Raw genomic sequence first — 17,778 nt, 5'->3', positions numbered from 1 at the left:
CCGCCATAAATAGTAAATCAAACCCCCTGTTATTTTTCCCCCTTAGTTAGGGAAAAATAATAAAATAAAAAAATGTATTTATTTCCATTTTTCCATTAGGGTTAGGGTTAGGGTAGGGTTAGGGCTAGGGTTAGGGCTAGGGCTGAGATTAGGGTTAGGGGTGTGTTGGGGTTCGGGTTGGAGTTAGAATTGGGGGTTTCCACTGTTTGGCCACATCAGGGGCTCTCCAAATGCAACATGGCATCTGATCTCAATTCCAGCCAATTCTGCATTGAAAAAGTCAAATGGTGCTCCTTCCCTTCCAAGCTCTGCCATGCGCCCAAACAGTGTTTTACCCCCACATGTAGGGTATCAGCCTACTCAGGACAAATTGCAAAACAATTTTTGGGGTCCAATTTCTCCTGTTACCCTTAGGAAAATAAAAAATTGGGGGCAAAAATATCATTTTTGTGGAAAAAAATGATTGTTTTATTTTCACGTCCGAGCGTTATAAACTTCTGTGAAGCACTTGGGTGTTCAAAGTGCTCACCACACATCTAGATAAGTTCCGTGGGGGGTCTAGTGTCCAAAATGGGGTCACTTGTGGGGAGTTTCAATAGTTTAGGTACATCAGGGGCTCTCCAAACGCACATGACACCCGCAGACCATTCCATCAAAGTCTGCATTCCAAAACGTCACTGCTTCCCTTCCGAGCCCCGACATGTGTCCATACAGTAGTTTTCTCCCACATATGGGTTGTCAGCGTACTCATGACAAATTGGACAACAACTTTTGGGGTCCAATTTCTCCTGTTACCATTGGGAAAATGAAAAAATTGGGGACTAATTGATCATGTTTGTGGAAAAAATACGATTTTTTTATTTTCATGCCCGGGCATTATAAACTTCTGTGAAGCCATTGGGGGTTCAAAGTGCTCACCTCACATCTAGATAAGTTCCTTAGGGGGTCTAGTTTTCAAAATGGGGTCATTTGTGGGGGGTTTCCACTGTTTAGGTACATTAGGGGCTCTCCAAAGGCAACATGACACCCGCAGACCATTCCATCAAAGTCTGCATTCCAAAACGTCACTACTTCCCTTCCGAGCCCCGACGTGTGCCCATACAGTAGTTTTCTCCCACATATGGGGTATCAGCATACTCAGGACAAATTGGACAACAACTTTTGGGGTCCAATTTCTCCTGGTACCCTTGGGAAAATAAAAAAATGGTGACTAAAAATCATGTTTGTGGAAAAAATACGAATTTTTTATTTTCACGCCCGGGCGTTATAAACTTCTGTGAAGCACTGGGGGGTTCAAAGTTCTCACCACACATCTAGATAAGTTCCTTAGGGGGTCTAGTTTCCAAAATCGTGTCATTTGTGGGGGGTTTCCACTGTTTTGGTACATCAGGGGTTTTCCAATCGCGACATGGTGTCCGATCTCAATTCCAGCCAAAAACGTCAAATGGCGCTGCTTCGTTTCCGAGCTCTGCCATGCGCCCAAATAGTAGTTTACGCCCACATGTGGGGTATCAGTGTACTCAGGACAAATTGCACAATAACTTTTAGGGTCCTGTTACCCTTGGAAAAATAAGAATTGAGGGTGAAAAGATCATTTTTGTGGAAAAAATATGATTTTTTAATTGTACGGCTGTATGTTATAAACTTCTGTGAAGCCCTTGGGGGTTCAAAGTTCTCACCAAACATCTAGATAAGTTCCTTAGGGGGTCTAGTTTCCAAAATGGTGTCATTTGTGGGGGGTTTCCACTGTTTTGGTACATCAGGGGTTTTCCAATCGCGACATGATGTCCGATCTCAATTCCAGCCAAAAACGTCAAATGGCGCTGCTTCCCTTCCGAGCTCTGCCATGGGCCCAAATAGTGGTTTACCCCCACATGTGAGGTATCAGCGTACTCAGGACAAATTGCTCAATAACTTTTAGGGTCCTGTTACCCTTGGGAAAATAAAAATTGGGGTGAAAAGATCATTTTTGTGGAAAAAATGATTTTTTAATTGTACCGCTGTACGTTATAAACTTCTGTAAAGCCCTTGTGGGTTCAAAGTTCTCACCACATATCTAGATAAGTTCCTTGGGGGGTCTAGTTTCCAAAATGGGGTCACTTGTAGGGGGTTTCCACTGTTTAGGTACATCAGGGACTCTCCAAACGTGACATGGCGTCCGATCTGAATTCCAGCCAATTTTGCATTGAAAAAGTCAAACGGCGCTCCTTCCATTCTGAGCTCTGCCATGCGCCGAAACAGTCGTTCCCCCCCACATATCAGGTATCAGCATACTCAGGACAAATTGCACAATAACTTTTGCAGTCCAATTTCTCCTGTTACCCTTGGTAAAATGAAAAAAAATTGAACCTGTGAAAAAGTTAGATGTTCATTTTTTTTTAAATATTCAAAAAAATTCCTGTGACGCACCTAAAGGGTTTATAAACTTCTTGAATGTGGTTTTGAGCACCTTAAGGGGTGCAGTTTTTAGAATGGTGTCACTTTTGGGTATTTTCTATCATATAGACCCCTCAAAGTGGCTTCAAATGTGATGTGGTCCTAAAAATAAAATGGTGTTGTAAAAATGAGAAATCGCTGGTCAACTTTTAACCCTTATAACTTCCTAACAAAAAAAAATTTTGGTTCCAAAATTGTGCTGATGTAAGGTAAACATGTGGGAAATGTTAGTTATCAAGTTTTTTGTGTGCCGTATCTCTGTGATTTAAGGGCATAAAAATTCAAAGTTGGAAAATTGCGAAATTTTCAAAATTTTTGCCAAATTTCCGTTTTTCTCACAAATAAACGCAAGCTATTTGAATGAAATTTTACCACTATAACATGAAGTACAATATGTTACGAGAAAACAATGTCAGAATCACCGGGATCCATGGAAGCGTTCCAGAGTTATGACCTCATAAAGTTACAGTGGTCAGAATTGTAAAAATTGGCACGGTCATGAACGTGCAAACCACCCTTGGGGGTGAAGGGGTTAAGGAGCACTTGCAGCAGGACGCCATCTGCTATCTCAGTAATGTGAAAATCTGTCTCAACTGAATACAGATTTTACCCATGAATTAAGAGTGACAGATCAATCCAGGAGAAGAGAGATGCAAATTTTCTGTTAAGATATGTTGCAAAGTTTCTTACTTTCATGAATACTATTTTTTTTAAATAAACTTTAAAATGATGGTTACTGTTTAAGTTTAGTTGATCAAAGTGTGTAGGTTTCTGAGGAAGTAGGGAGAAAGCCAACAACTGGACCAGTGGTAAGGCAACAATTACCTTAAATGTATGCTGAAGTTAAAGCTCTAAAAACAGTGGATTTTCATCTACGCAACCTGACAATTTATGTGGAATCTGCAGACCAACTTATATCTAAAAAGTCTAAAACACGCTGAGCCAATTGGCTAATCTGCAGTGGCCAGCTGTAGCCACATAACAGTGTATGTAGTTCCATCCGGCCACCCCTGGAGATGATAATAGTAGGGTGTCAGGTGTCAACAATAAAAAAAAACAGTGATCAACCCCTTCAAAGGGTAGAAGTACTTTCAAGTAACTTTTCAAACTAAGCTGTTCTGCGAGTGTACATGAGTCATAACACTATCTGGCCAATATGCAATCCCTGGGAGGTTATGGGAGGAAGAGAGTTGCAGTGATCTCTACCATAATCAGCATAGGACGCAGAGATGGATTCCTGCTGTTCAATTGTTAGTCTGGATGTATATCAGCTCTGGAGTGAGGTAAAAGACTTGTTAGAAAGCTAACCTTGATCTTTCTATTTCTCCTTCTGCCTGATTCCTCTAGCTGTTCCCCACTCTTCCTTTCTCTGCATAGCATATAATGCTGTGTAACAAAGCCCCACAGTGAGCCTGCAGTCCATATCTGAAAAAACAGCTCAAATCTGTCTTTCTCAGAGTGGATTACAAGTTCAGGAGGCAGGGGATTGGGGGAAGGATAGAAGCGTCTGATAAGTGGGGAACAAAGTGGATTTATTGAATAACTGTAGCAAAAAGTCATTTTAAAGTAGTATAATGTTGCTGAATTCTCACCTCTTTATTTTCTATATGTAACTCTTTTTGCAGATTATCTCGAGCTTCTGAAAGTTGTTTAAGGTCGTTCTCTTGAGTCTGATGTATCTAATCAACATATAAAAGTAATAATTCTACAGCACTGTATATGCAGAGAGTAGAGTGTTATTGCGGTCAGGATTTTACGGATATGTAGCACGGTACAGGCGGTGATGCTCACACTATGCAGGGATGAGGACAGCTTCTCAATGAAAGGAACGAGACTTTGTGTAGCATTTAATCCATCCTGAAAAAAACTAAACCACAATTATTAGCAGGTCGCCTTACACAACTATTAGTATTAGTCCAGTATTAATTCTTAAAAGTTAGTATAAGAAAGAAAAAGATAAGTGAATGTATGATATTCTTTAAAAGAAACCTGCTACCTGCTTGATATTGTGGTATTGCAGCTAAGTATGTTTTACCCTGAAACACTATGGCATTCCAAAGAAAACAATATGGGAAATTGCTTGGGTACTATGTCTCCCATCACAAGTCATTTTGTCCTCAGCAGCTTCTCCTGCCCCACTCCCCATGACAGATCTCTTACTATGGGTGTATAAATGGAGAGACCAGTCCGTTATAGGTAGTGAGGCAGAGAAAATCCATTCGGGAGACACCTCGGAATACTCAACCGAGGTTTCACTGGCTAACTTTTCAGAGAAAAACATACAAGACTGCAATAACACAACCGGTGTCTGAATCACACTGCTCATGGTTTAGGCAGCTTACATCAGTTGACAAGTTCTGTTTATAAACTTTATTTGTGACAGCATCAAATATTTTAGTTCATTTTAATTTGCCGTAAAAAGATGAATTCCTATGTAATCCACCTCAAGAACCTTATTAACACCAGTTACACACCAATGTAAGGGTACGTTCACACGGCATCTTTTCTTTTTAGAGTTTCTGCTCAAAATAAATGTTGGTAAAGGCTTGAACACAATGATCAAAAAAATTTTCCTGAAAATCTATATGAGAAAACGACATCTTGTTCATATATTCAGACTTCTGAACAACTTTAAAATGCTTCAAATGTTCAATAAGACCAAGCATTTAAAGGAAATCTATCACCAGGTTTTTTGGCTAGTCTGAGAGGACAAGATGTAGAGACATAGACCGTGATTCCAGCTTCATGTCAATTACAGTGATGTTATCAAAAAGTATTATCATCAGGAGATTATTACTAGAAGCCTAGCCTGCTGCTATGTAGTCCTCCATATTCTTTAGCTCTGAGTAACCCCAGCCCCACCACTGATTGTCAGCTTTCTGCCTATTCACAGCAAGCAGACTAGTATGTGATATATTGCTGGAATCAGAGTCTCTGCTCCTACATCATGCTTCTCTCAGATGGCATAGAAAAAGATGGAGCGAGATTCCCTATAAAAGAAGTGATGTGTCCACTTATCTGGTGTTTTTTGGTAGAAAGACGATCAATACTTTACAACAGATGTCAATGTGAAGGCTAAAAAAACAACTTTTTTTGAGCGTTTTGTCTGACTATTTTTATTCTAAAAAGTTTTTGTTTTCATCAATGTTAATGGATTTTAAAAAATGTCCAGAAAATGCTGAAAGGATGCACAGAAAAACAATGCATAAGTGCTCAGAATTACCAGAATTAAACCTAAAAACGTCATTTTAGGTTTACAAAATTTCAGAGAAGAGAAATGATTCCTGCTGGATCTTCTGCTTGAAAATAGCTTAGTTACTCACCGATAACGGTGTTTCTCGGAACCCATGACAGCAACACGGAGAGAGGGGATCTGCCCTTCAGGGACAGTAACCTACAGAAAAAGGGCGGTACCTCTCCTCCGCCTTCAGTTGGTTACAGAGCATCAGAGGGTCTCCAGGTTAGTTAGACAACAGAAATATATACACAATATTATAATACTGCTTACTTATCAAAGCACCGTGCCTAAACGGAAACACTCTACTAACAGTAAAACGTGCTCACCATACTCGTGAAGGGGAGGGGAATAAGCGGTGCTGTCATGGGTTCCAAGAAACACCGTTATCGGTGAGTAACTAAGCTATTCTCTCTCACCCATGACAGCACCACGGAGAGAATTTCAGAGATTGGTAGCTTAGGGAGGGACCACCGCCTGAAGAACCCTTCTCCCGAAGGTCAGGTCAGAGGCTAGATCTAATCTATAGTGCCTAAAAAAGGTCGAAGGTGATGACCAGGTGGCCGCCTTACAGATTTGTTCTATTCATACCTCAGATTTTTCAGCCCATGAGGTCGCCATTGCCCTTGTGGAATGAGCTCTCAGCCCCTCTGGGATGGTATTCCCGCTGGATGAATATGCCAGGGCAATCACATCCCTTATCCACCTTGCCAGGGTACTCTTGGATGCTTTGAGCCCCTTCCGAGGACCCTGGAAACATACAAAGAGAGAGCCTTCCTTCCTACACTTTTTGGTGGCCTCTAAGTACTGTACTAGGCACCTTTTAACATCTAAAGTGTGGAACTTTTCTTCCCCCTTATTTTTTGGATTTGGGCAGAAGGAAGGAAGGACTACCTCCTGGGACCTGTGAAAATGTGATGACACTTTAGGTAAATAGGCTGGGTCAGGTTTTAGGATGACTCTATCCTCTAGAATTTTTGTAAAAGGAGGCCCCGCTGACAAGGCTTGAATATCGCTCACTCTTCGGGCTGATGTTAGTGCCACCAGAAGCACAGTTTTAAGAGATAGGATTTTTAGGGGTGCCGAGTGAATTGGTTCAAACGGAGGGCCTGTCAGTGTTGAAAGTACAAGATTCAGGTCCCATGATGGTAATCTTTGACTGGCTATTGGCCTAGATCTGGTTGCGGCTTTAACAAACCATGCTACCCAGGGGTCACCTGCCACATCATGGTTATAGAGGGCGCCTAATGCCGCTATTTGTACTTTTAATGTGTTGACCGCCAGACCCTGTTCTAGGCCCTTTTGTAGAAATTCTAGGATCTTATCAATCTGAACCCCGTCCTGAACCTTTGCCCTAGAGGTGGATAGAAATTTTTTCCATGTTCTGCCATAAGCTCTCATTGTAACCGGTTTCCTACTCTTTTGTAGTGTAGTTATCAGGTTTTCTGAAAAAGCCCTGTCCCTCATCAGTGCCCTTTAAAATTCCATGCTGTTAAATGGAGGTCGGTGCATGAGGATGTATCACTGGGCCCTGCGATAGCAGGTCCGGGAGATCCGGTAGGACCCATTGGTCGGTTACTGAGAGCATTCTTAGCCAGGAAAACCAGGTTCTTTTGGGCCAGAAGGGGGCTATCAGTATCATTCTCGCCCTGCCCTCCCTGACTTTCTTTAGGACCGCTGGAATGAGCATGATTGGGGGAAAGGCATATGTTAGACTCTGTGTCCATGGGAGCATAAATGCGTCCAGAGTTAGAGGATTCCCCCTGGGATCTAGGGAGCAGAAGGCGTCTACTTTTTTGTTTTTGAAGTCGGCGAACAGATCTACGTCTGGGGTCCCCCACATTTTTACAATCTGCCAAAAAATGGACTGCTTTAGTACCCATTCCCCCTGTCGTAATTGGGTGCAGCTCAGAAAGTCTGCCCTTTGATTCTCTGTACCGCGGATGTGTAGGGCTGTCAGAGATAATAGGTTTGCCTCCGCTAGTTTGAGGATTTTGTCGGATGTGTCCATTAGGGCTCGGGACCTGGTTCCCCCCTGGTGATTTATATAGGCCACTGTGACCCGATTGTCCGAAAGGATACGGACATGGTGGTTCTGGAGTAGGGGTAGGAAGTGTGTTAGGGCATAGCCTACTGCTAGAAGCTCCTTTTGATTTGAGGAGGCTTTTAGTTCTTGATTTCCCCATACGCTCTGAGTCACCTCGTTGTTCATGTGCGCTCCCCATCCTGTGGGACTGGTATCCGTTGTCACTATGTGTGTTATCTTTGATGCCCAGGGGATCCCTTTGGACAGGTTCTCCTGGTTTCCCCACCAAGCTAGGGACTGAATAGTGCTTGAATTTAGGGTAATGCGACCCTCTAGGTGTCCCCCTATTACTGCCTGGTTGGCCAATACGTCCCACTGGAGATTTCTCGTGTGTAACTGAGCCCATTGAACTGCTGGCAGGCAAGCAGATAGTGAACCCAACAGTGACATGGCCTTCCTTAGTGTCATGGAGGGATTTTGGATTGCTCTTGCTGTAATTTGAGCGATCTTCTCCTTTTTGTGGTCTGGGAGGCGACACTCCTGAATGTTTGAGTCTAGTGTTAGGCCCAAGAATTCTTGTACCCTGCTGGGCTCCAATCTTGATTTTTTTAGATTTAGAAGCCAGCCCAGGTGTTGTAGAGTGTTCATCACCCTGTCTCTCTGTTCCCTGCATTTTTGAGCCGAGCTGCCCGCTATTAGGAAATTGTCTAGATACGGGATTATTATATCTTGTTCCCTTATATGAGCCATCATTTCCGCTACTATTTTGGTGAATACTCGCGGGGCTATCGATATTCCGAACGGCAGGGCTCTGTACTGGAATTCTTTCACCTTGCCTTTTATTGAGACAGCTAACCTCAGACACTTCCTGGAGTCTTTGTGGATAGGGATGTGATAATAAGCGGCGCTGAGGTCCAACACCGTCATGTAGCAGTTTGGGAACAGGACTTTGGTGGTAGATTTGATCGACTCCATTTTGAAGCTCTGGTTCTTGACGTATTTGTTTAGCTTTCTCAGATTTATAATTGTACGAAAGGTGCCGTCTGGTTTGGTCGCTAGAAAAAGGGGGGAGTAGAACCCTCTGCCCATATCCTGCAAGGGAACCCTACTTCCGGGGTAGCGGCCATCATGGTACTCTCCGTACCATGGCGCTGCCCACGCTCCACCGGGTCCCGCTGAGCCCTGATCTCCTTTCCGGAGCGGCGACTCCGGCGTCTCTCCCCCCCCGCTCACCCCCGGCGGTGGCGGCTTCGGGCACCGCACCTGCCGCGACAGGGGCCTCCCCGCTGCCGATAACCGGACAGGCCGGCCCCGGACTCCTGGATGCACAGGTACCGTCCTGTGGGTCCCTCCGTCAGGGACAGGAACCCAACTGAAGGCGGAGGAGAGGTACCGCCATTTTTCTGTAGGTTCCTGTCCCTGAAGGGCGGATCCCCTCTCTCCGTGGTGCTGTCATGGGTGAGAGAGAAATGGATATTTTTGACTTTCGGGAAAAGAAGCAGCGTAAATGTACTCTAATGGGTACATTTTTCTTGCTGTATTTCTGAGGAAAATCCTGGTCTAGCTGCAGATGTAATGACTTGAAATAACATCTTCACACGGAAGTCTGAATGCAACCTTATTAGGCATACAAATAAACATATAAAATATATTTATTCTAGGTATTGTTTATGAGCTTAGCTATGAAAAATATTATTCCTCATAACTATATCTGTATCATGTGTCTGGTAACCGCTTCATATAAGAGCATGCTTAAAGGGAACCTGTCTCCTGAAAAAATGCTATTAACCTGAAGATTTGGGGTTGTTAGTGTAAGAGCAGGATATATAGTTATCTATCCTGACTGCATTTTAGTTTATTTCTACATGTATTTCTTTCCTTCCAAGATGGAGTCCATGATCAGATAAGGGGGCTAAGGAATGCCTTTGTGCAATGGACTTAGAAAAAACATAGGAAAGTGAGAGAAACAAAAATTTAGAGGCTATGAGGACCCCTAGACCACAAGCTGGGTGTGAAAACTGTTAATGTAGCCAATTAGAAGTATGTATGCTAATGCCAGCACATTATTTAGAGATAACATGAGCCATCATATTGTTACAATGCATGAATACTGATAAGCTATAAAACCCCTGACCAAGGTATGGAATAAAGAGAGAGCTGCTTTGATTCTTAGGGTCCCATTACATTTAGCGATGCACCAGCGATCCCGACAACGATATGACCCGGTCAGGATCGCTGGTGCATCGCTAAATGGTCGCTAGAGAGCTGCCAAACAAGCAGATCTCACCAGCGACGCAGCAGCGACAAGCGATCCATCGGTGGTCGCTCTTACCTGTCACACCGCAGCGATGATGGCGAATTCCGCCTGCGTCCATGAGTCGCTAGTCGTCGCCAGCGGGACGCCAATGAGGAAATAATGGCCCAGGAAGTTCCAGCACAATCAGCGACATCCAGCGGGGGGGCTGGTCGCAGGTACGGGTCACACAAAGCGAGATCGCTAGCGATATCGCTGTTGTGTCACAAAATCGGTGATGATTTAGCGATATCACTAGCGATCTCGCTATGTGTAAAAGGCCCTTTAATGTATTAGAGTGGCTCTTCATTGCAAGTATTTGAAATTTACAATTTAAGTTGGAACAGGCACAACGTCTCAGAACGTCCCACATTATGTGGCAACAGCAGTGTTCTGAATTTGCCCGCCACTGGTACTTAGACCCACGCTGCTGGAAGGAAATGAACAGTATTCCTCCCTTGCAGCATTCGGGATCCAGTCATAGGGGCAGCATCGGCGCCTTTCAGTCACCGCTCTGTGTGTAGAGAGCAATAGCTGTAATGGTGCCCCTAACACTGACTGACAGCCAGCCCTAATGCTGAGACAGAGTCAGTCAGTGCTGGGGGTGCCATTAGAGCCGCTGCTCTCTATACACAGAGCGGTCACTGGACCCGCGCTGGTGCTGCCCCTATGACTGGAACTCAAATGCTGAGGGGGGAATAAAGTTCATTTCCTCCCAGTACTGGGGCTCTAAGTGAGGACGCCGGGCAGGTTCAGAATGGTATTGACCTACAGATTAACCCCATATCTGCAGGTTAATAGCATTTTTTCACATGACAGGTTCCCTTTAACTATAATGCTTAGAAAGGGTCAGAAGATAGGTTTGCCAATAATAATAACAATAATGCCCTTATAATAATAATACACTGCTCAAAAAAATAAAAGGAACACTAAAATACCACATCCTAGATATCTCTGAATGAAATATTCCAGCTGCAAATTTTTATTCATTGCATAGTGGAATGTGTTCAGAACAATAAAACATAACAATTAGCATTGTAAATGAAAATGAATATCCCATGTAGGTCTAGATTAGGAATGATACTCAAAATAAAAGTGGAAAATCAAATTACAGGCTGATCCAACTTAAGTGGCAATGTATGACCTCCCTACTGTACAACACCTGGGCATGCTCCTGGTGAGGTGGCGGATGGTCTCCTGAGGGATCTCCTCCCAGACCTGGACTAAAGCATCAGCCAACTGCTGGACAGTCTGTGGTGCAACGTAACTTTGGTGGATGGAGCGAGACATGATATCCCAGATGTGCTCAATCGGATTCAGGTCTGGGGAACAGGCAGTCCAATCCATAGCTTCAATGGCTTCATCGTGCAGGAACTGCTGACACACTCCAGCCACATGAGGTCTGGCATTGTCCTGCATTAGGAGGAACCCAGGGCCAACCGCACCAGCATATGGTCTTACAAAGGGTCTGCTTATCTCATCTTGGTATCTAATGGCAGTCAGGCTACCTCTGGCGAGCACATGGAGGGCTGTTGTCCCTCCAAAGAAATGCCACCCCACACCATTACTGACCCACTGCCAAACTGGTCATGCTGAAGGATGTTGCAGGCAACAGATTGCTCTCCATGGCATCTCTTGACTCTAACGTCTGTCACGTGCTCAGTGTGAATCTGCTTTCATCTGTGAAGAGCACAGGGCGCCAGTGGCGAATTTGCCAATCCTGGTGTTCTGTGGCAAATGCCAAGCGTCCTGCACAGTGTTGGGCTGTAAGCACAACCCCCATCTGTGGATGTCGGGCCCTCAGACCATCCTCATGGAGTCGGTTTCTAACCGTTTGTGCAGACACATGCACATTTGTGGCCTGCTGGAGGTCATTTTGCAGGGCTCTGGCAGTGCTCCTCCTATCCCTCCTTGCACAAAGGCACACAAAGGCAGAAGTAGCAGTCCTGCTGTGGGGTTATTGCCCTCTTATGGCCCCCTCCACGTCTCCTGGTGTACTGGCCTGTCTCCTGGTAGCACCTCTAGCCTCTGGACACTACGCTGACAGACACAGCAAACCTTCTTGCCACAGCTCGCATTGATGTGCCATCCTGGATGAGCTGCACTACCTGAGCCACTTGTGTGGGTTGTAGAGTCCGACTCATGCTACCACAAGTGTGAAAGCACAACCAACATTCAAAAGTGATCAAAACATCAGCCAGAAAGCATTGGTACTGAGATGTGGTCCCACCTGCAGAACCACTTCTTTATTGAGGGTGTCTTGATAATTGCCAATAATTTCTATTTGCACAACAGCATGTGAAATTGATTGTCAATCAGTGTTGCTTCCTAAGTGGACAGTTTGATTTCACAGAAGTTTGATTTACTTGGAGTTATATTCTGTTGTTGTAAGTGTTCCCTTTATTTTTTTGAGTAGTGTACATTAATAAAAATGTGTCTCTTTACAAATACATACAAATTATTTAAATTGTAAAATGATAATAAAAAAAGCATAAATACAAACTTGCGCTGAGCATGGAACGCTTTGATGAGACACTCAAGGAAGTCAGGGCCTTGTTTTACTTGCATCTCTCCTAATTTGATCAGGTACTAGTAAAGGGATCATAAAAGAAGATCATGTAAAAAACAAGTCCTAAAACATGTATGCATGTATCCTATTCACAATCCTTGTCTTCTGTTTATCTGTATTTGTACCTCACATAAGTTAAGTTGAAACTGCTTTTTTTCTCTGTCAGAATCCTCTGTACTATCAGATTCTACTCGGGTCCCTCCAGAGCGAGCTTTCTTTGCCCTAAGGGAAGGAACACAGAGCACATATAAACGTCACCATTTTTTCACAGAAGATAGTAATAATACAGATAGGGACCATCCCATTCACAGCACAAAGTCTTATGGTATGTAACCCTGTACAGCAACACACAGTCCCTATTAGTCAGTATTACAGTTGTGGCCATAAGTATTGACACCCCTGCAATTCTGTCAGATAATACTCAGTTTCTTCCTGAAAATGATTGCAAACACATTCTTTGGTATTACTATCTTCATTTAATTTGTCTTAAATGAAAAAACACAAAAAGAATTGTCCTAAAGCCAAATTGGATATAATTCCACACCGGACATAAAAAAGAGGGTGGACAAAAGTATTGGCACTGTTCGAAAAATCATGTGATGCTTCTCTAATTTGTGTAATTAACAGCACCTGTAACTTACCTGTGGCACCTAACAGGTGTTGGCAATAACTAAATCACACTTGCAGTCAATTGACATGGATTAAAGTTGACTCAACCTCTGTCCTGTGTCCTTGTGTGTACCACATTGAGCATGGAGAAAAGAAAGAAGACCAAAGAACTGTCTGAGGACTTGAGAAACCAAATTGTGAGGAAGCATGAGCAATCTCAAGGCTACAAGTCCATCTCCAAAGACCAGAATGTTCCTGTGTCTACCGTGCGCAGTGTCATCAAGAAGTTTAAAGCCCATGGCACTGTGGCTAGCCTCCCTAGATGTGGACAGAAAAGAAAAATTGACAAGAGATTTCAATGCAAGATTGTGCGCATGTTGGATAAAGAACCTCTACTAACATCCAAACAAGTTCAAGCTGCCCTGCAGTCCGAGGGTACAACAGTGTCAACCCGTACTATCCGTCGACGTCTGAATGAAAAGGGACTGTATGGTAGGAGACCCAGGAAGACCCCACTTCTTACCCCGAGACATAAAAAAGCAAGGCTGGAGTTTGCCAAAACTTACCTGAAAAAGCCTAAAATGTTCTGGTCAGATGAATCAAAAGTAGAGCTTTTTGGGCAAAGGCATCAACATAGAGATTACAGGAGAAAAAAAAGAGGCATTCAAAGAAAAGAACATGGTCCCTACAGTCAAACATGGCGGAGGATCCCTGATGTTTTGGGGTTGCTTTGCTGCCTCTGGCACTGGACTGCTTGACCGTGTGCATGGCATTATGAAGTCTGAAGACTACCAACAAATTTTGCAGCATAATGTAGGGCCCAGTGTGAGAAAGCTGGGTCTCCCTCAGAGGTCATGGGTCTTCCAGCAGGACAATGACCCAAAACACACTTCAAAAACCACTAGAAAATGGTTTGAGAGAAAGCACTGGAGACTTCTAAGGTGGCCAGCAATGAGTCCAGACCTGAATACCAGAGCACACCTGTGGAGAGATCTAAAAATGGCAGTTTGGAGAAGGCACCCTTCAAATATCAGGGACCTGGAGCAGTTTGCCAAAGAAAAATGATCAAAAATTCCAGCAGAGCATTGTAAGAAACTCATTGATGGTTACCGGAAGCGGTTGGTCGCAGTAATTTTGGCTAAAGGTTGTGCAACCAAGTATTAGGCTGAGGGTGCAAATACTTTTGTCTGGCCCATTTTTGGAGTTTTGTATGAAATGATCAATGTTTTGCTTTTTGCTTCATTCTCTTTTGTGTTTTTTCATTTAAGACAAATTAAATGAAGATAATAATACCAAAGAATTTGTGTTTGCAATCATTTTCAGGAAGAAACTGAGCATTATCTGACAGAATTGCAGGGGTGTTAATACTTTTGGCCACAACTGTATGTGTCTATAGGAACTCCATTGCACATTACTTGGTGCCTTCATGATGAACTGAATTCACCTTATGGTGCATTTCCACAAGTGGATAAGTAAGCGTAGGAAATCTCATTCCTGACTATCTGCTGATGTAAGAATGCCATTAATTGTTTACTGCTGACAACAAAACAACATTATCGGCAGCACATTACCACGTGTAGTCACGGTACGCTGCTGATGCTGTATGGTGACAAGAGAAGCATATTTAACGATCTTTCAATTGCATCAGTGCGCCTCAATCTGTGTAAACAGGTACATTTGTCTAAAATGTATCCATTTATGTAAAAAAAAAAAAAACTTTAACTATTAATTATTTTAGTAGACTACCTGTATCTGCCTCACTTCAGCCATGTGTTTCATATCCAAAAGTAGACAAACTGTACCTAATATTCTATGTGCACTGTGATTCAATCATTTCTAGCCTCTTAAAGGGGTTTTCCCACCAACAAAGTACAATTTAATTAATAGATCTTGAAATAACTCCCACAGTTGGATGTGTTTTAAACAATGTTCCTGTGCTGACATAATCTGATAAATGTGCCCCTCTTGTGTGCTGTGTAATGGCTGTGTCTGACCGTGCAGGAACATGGTCTGATCATACCACATCTCATGGGCAGGGGAGGAAGCAAAAGAAATGCTTAGTTACTTACCAGTAACGGTGTTTTTCGGAGTCTATGAGAGAGCACCACGAGAGAGGGGATCTGCGCTTCAGGGACAGGAAACCTACAGACATAAAAGGGCGGCACCTCTCTCCGCATCAGTTGGATTACAGAGCATGAGAGGTCCTCCCAAGTTAGTAGCAATACATACATTATTTTGCATATAACTAGTGTTGAGCGATACCGTCCGATACTTAAAAGTATCGGATCGGAATGGATCGGCCGATCTAAAAAAAATATCGGGTATCGCCGATTCCGATACCGGAAGTCCCATTCAAGTCTATGGGACTTCCGGTATCGGAATAAGAAAAACCCTATTTTTGCCTTGTACAGCCTCTCTGGGGTCTGTACGGGCCTTTCGGGGGGCTGTGCCGGCCTGCCGGGGGGTCTGTGCAGGCTCCGGTGGTCTGTGCCGGCCTGCCGGGGGGCTGTGCCGGCCTGCCGGTGGTCTGTGCAGGCTCCGGTGGTCTGTGCCGGCCTGCCGGGGGGCTGTGCCGGCCTGCCGGTGCTCTGTGCAGGCTCCGGTGGTCTGTGCCGGCCTGCCGGGGGGCTGTGCCGGCCTGCCGGTGCTCTGTGCAGGCTCCGGGGGTCTGTGCCGGCCTGCCGGGGGGCTGTGCCGGCCTGCCGGTGGTCTGTGCAGGCTCTGGGGGTCTGTGCCGGCCTGCCGGGGGGCTGTGCCGGCCTGCCGGGGAGCTGTGCCGGCCTGCCGGTGGTCTGTGCAGGCTCCGGGGGTCTGTGCCGGCCTGCCGGGGGGTCTGTGCAGGCTCCGGTGGTCTGTGCCGGCCTGCCGGGGGGCTGTGCCGGCCTGCCGGTGGTCTGTGCAGGCTCCGGTGGTCTGTGCCGGCCTGCCGGGGGGCTGTGCCGGCCTGCCGGTGCTCTGTGCAGGCTCCGGTGGTCTGTGCCGGCCTGCCGGGGGGCTGTGCCGGCCTGCCGGTGGTCTGTGCAGGCTCCGGGGGTCTGTGCCGGCCTGCCGGGGGGCTGTGCCGGCCTGCCAGTGGTCTGTGCAGGCTCCGGGGGTCTGTGCCGGCCTGCCGGGGGGCTGTGCCGGCCTGCCGGGGAGCTGTGCCGGCCTGCCGGTGGTCTGTGCAGGCTCCGGGGGTCTGTGCCGGCCTGCCGGGGGGCTGTGCCGGCCTGCCGGTGATCTGTGCAGGCATCGTCCGGTGGGACTACAAGTCCCATCGGGCGATGCCTGCTACCATGACAGTGATTGACACATTAGCCAATGATGGGACACTAGTAGTCCCATCATCCGGCTAATGTGTTGAATGTAAAAAAAAAAATATGTACATGCTACATACATGCTACATACATACAACATGCATACTACATATATACTACATGTAACATACATACTACATATATACTACATGCAACATACATACATACATGCTACATACTCCATACATGCTACATACATGCTACATACTCCATACATGCTACATACATACTACATACATACTACATATATACTACATGCATGCAACATGCATGCAACATACATACAACATATATACTACATGCATGCAACATGCATACTACATATATACTACATGTAACATACATACTACATATATACTACATGCTACATACATGCAACATACACACATGCTACATACATGAAACATACATACTACATACATGCTACATGCATACTACATACATACTACATACATACACTACATGCATGCAACATGCATACTACATATATACTGCATATATACTACATGCATGCAACATACATATATACTACATACAATACATACATATAGACATACAGTACATATAACAGAGTACATACTCACCGTCACTTGTCACTTTGATCCCCGAAGCCATTGTCGCCTGAGGAATAAATATCAAAATAAAAAAACACCAATATACTTACCCCGATCCGCAGAAGTCCACGAGGGTCCCACGTCCATCTTGCGTGGAGAACAGCAGCATCAGGTGATGCTACCTTTCTCTACCAGCTCCAGGAATACAATGACGGAAGGTAGGTATCCTTCCGCACTGTATTCCTCCACCACTTTAAAAAAAAAAAAAGTCCCTAGTCTCACTTTATGCCATTGCTGCGTGGGAAATTCCCACGCAGCAATGGCATAAAGTGAGACTAGGGACTTTTTTTTACAGTGTACAGGAACACAGTGTAAAAAAAAAGTCCCTTGTAGTATGTAGCATGTATGTAGTATGTATGTTGTATGTAGTATATATGTAGTATGTATGATACATGTAGTATGTATGTAGAATGTATGTAGCATGTATGTAGCATGTAAATTTTTTTTTTTTTTTACATTCAACATATTAGCCGGATGATGGGACTACTACTGTCCCATCATTGGCTAATGTGTCAATCACTGTCATGGTAGCAGGCATCGCCCGATGGGACTTGTAGTCCCATCGGACGATGCCTGCACAGACCACCGGCAGGCCGGCACAGCCCCCCGGCAGGCCGGCACAGACCCCCGGAGCCTGCACAGACCACCGGCAGGCCGGCCCAGCCCCCCGGCAGGCCGGCACAGACCACCGGAGCCTGCA

General features: G+C 44.8%; 1 protein-coding gene across 2 annotated transcripts in view; it reads right to left on the bottom strand.

Annotated features, from left to right (window-relative positions):
- Positions 1–17,778, bottom strand: part of LOC141076922 (arf-GAP with SH3 domain, ANK repeat and PH domain-containing protein 3-like) — a 297,702-nt gene that overhangs the window by 224,626 nt on the left and 55,298 nt on the right. For both annotated transcript variants that reach the window (XM_073564144.1, XM_073564145.1), the window contains 4 exons: positions 12,685–12,781; positions 12,494–12,579; positions 4,228–4,303; positions 4,029–4,115 (listed from right to left, as the gene is read on the bottom strand). In XM_073564144.1, coding sequence (XP_073420245.1) covers positions 4,029–4,115; positions 4,228–4,303; positions 12,494–12,579; positions 12,685–12,781 — 346 coding nt within the window. The remainder of the gene's footprint in view (positions 1–4,028; positions 4,116–4,227; positions 4,304–12,493; positions 12,580–12,684; positions 12,782–17,778) is intronic.

This window comes from Dendrobates tinctorius, unplaced genomic scaffold, assembly GCF_039654945.1.
Source record: "Dendrobates tinctorius isolate UK_male_01 unplaced genomic scaffold, ASM3965494v1 ptg000015l, whole genome shotgun sequence".
Taxonomy (NCBI): domain Eukaryota; kingdom Metazoa; phylum Chordata; class Amphibia; order Anura; family Dendrobatidae; genus Dendrobates; species Dendrobates tinctorius.
Note: the sequence above shows the minus strand (reverse complement) of the source record. Positions and strands in the feature narration are given on the sequence as shown.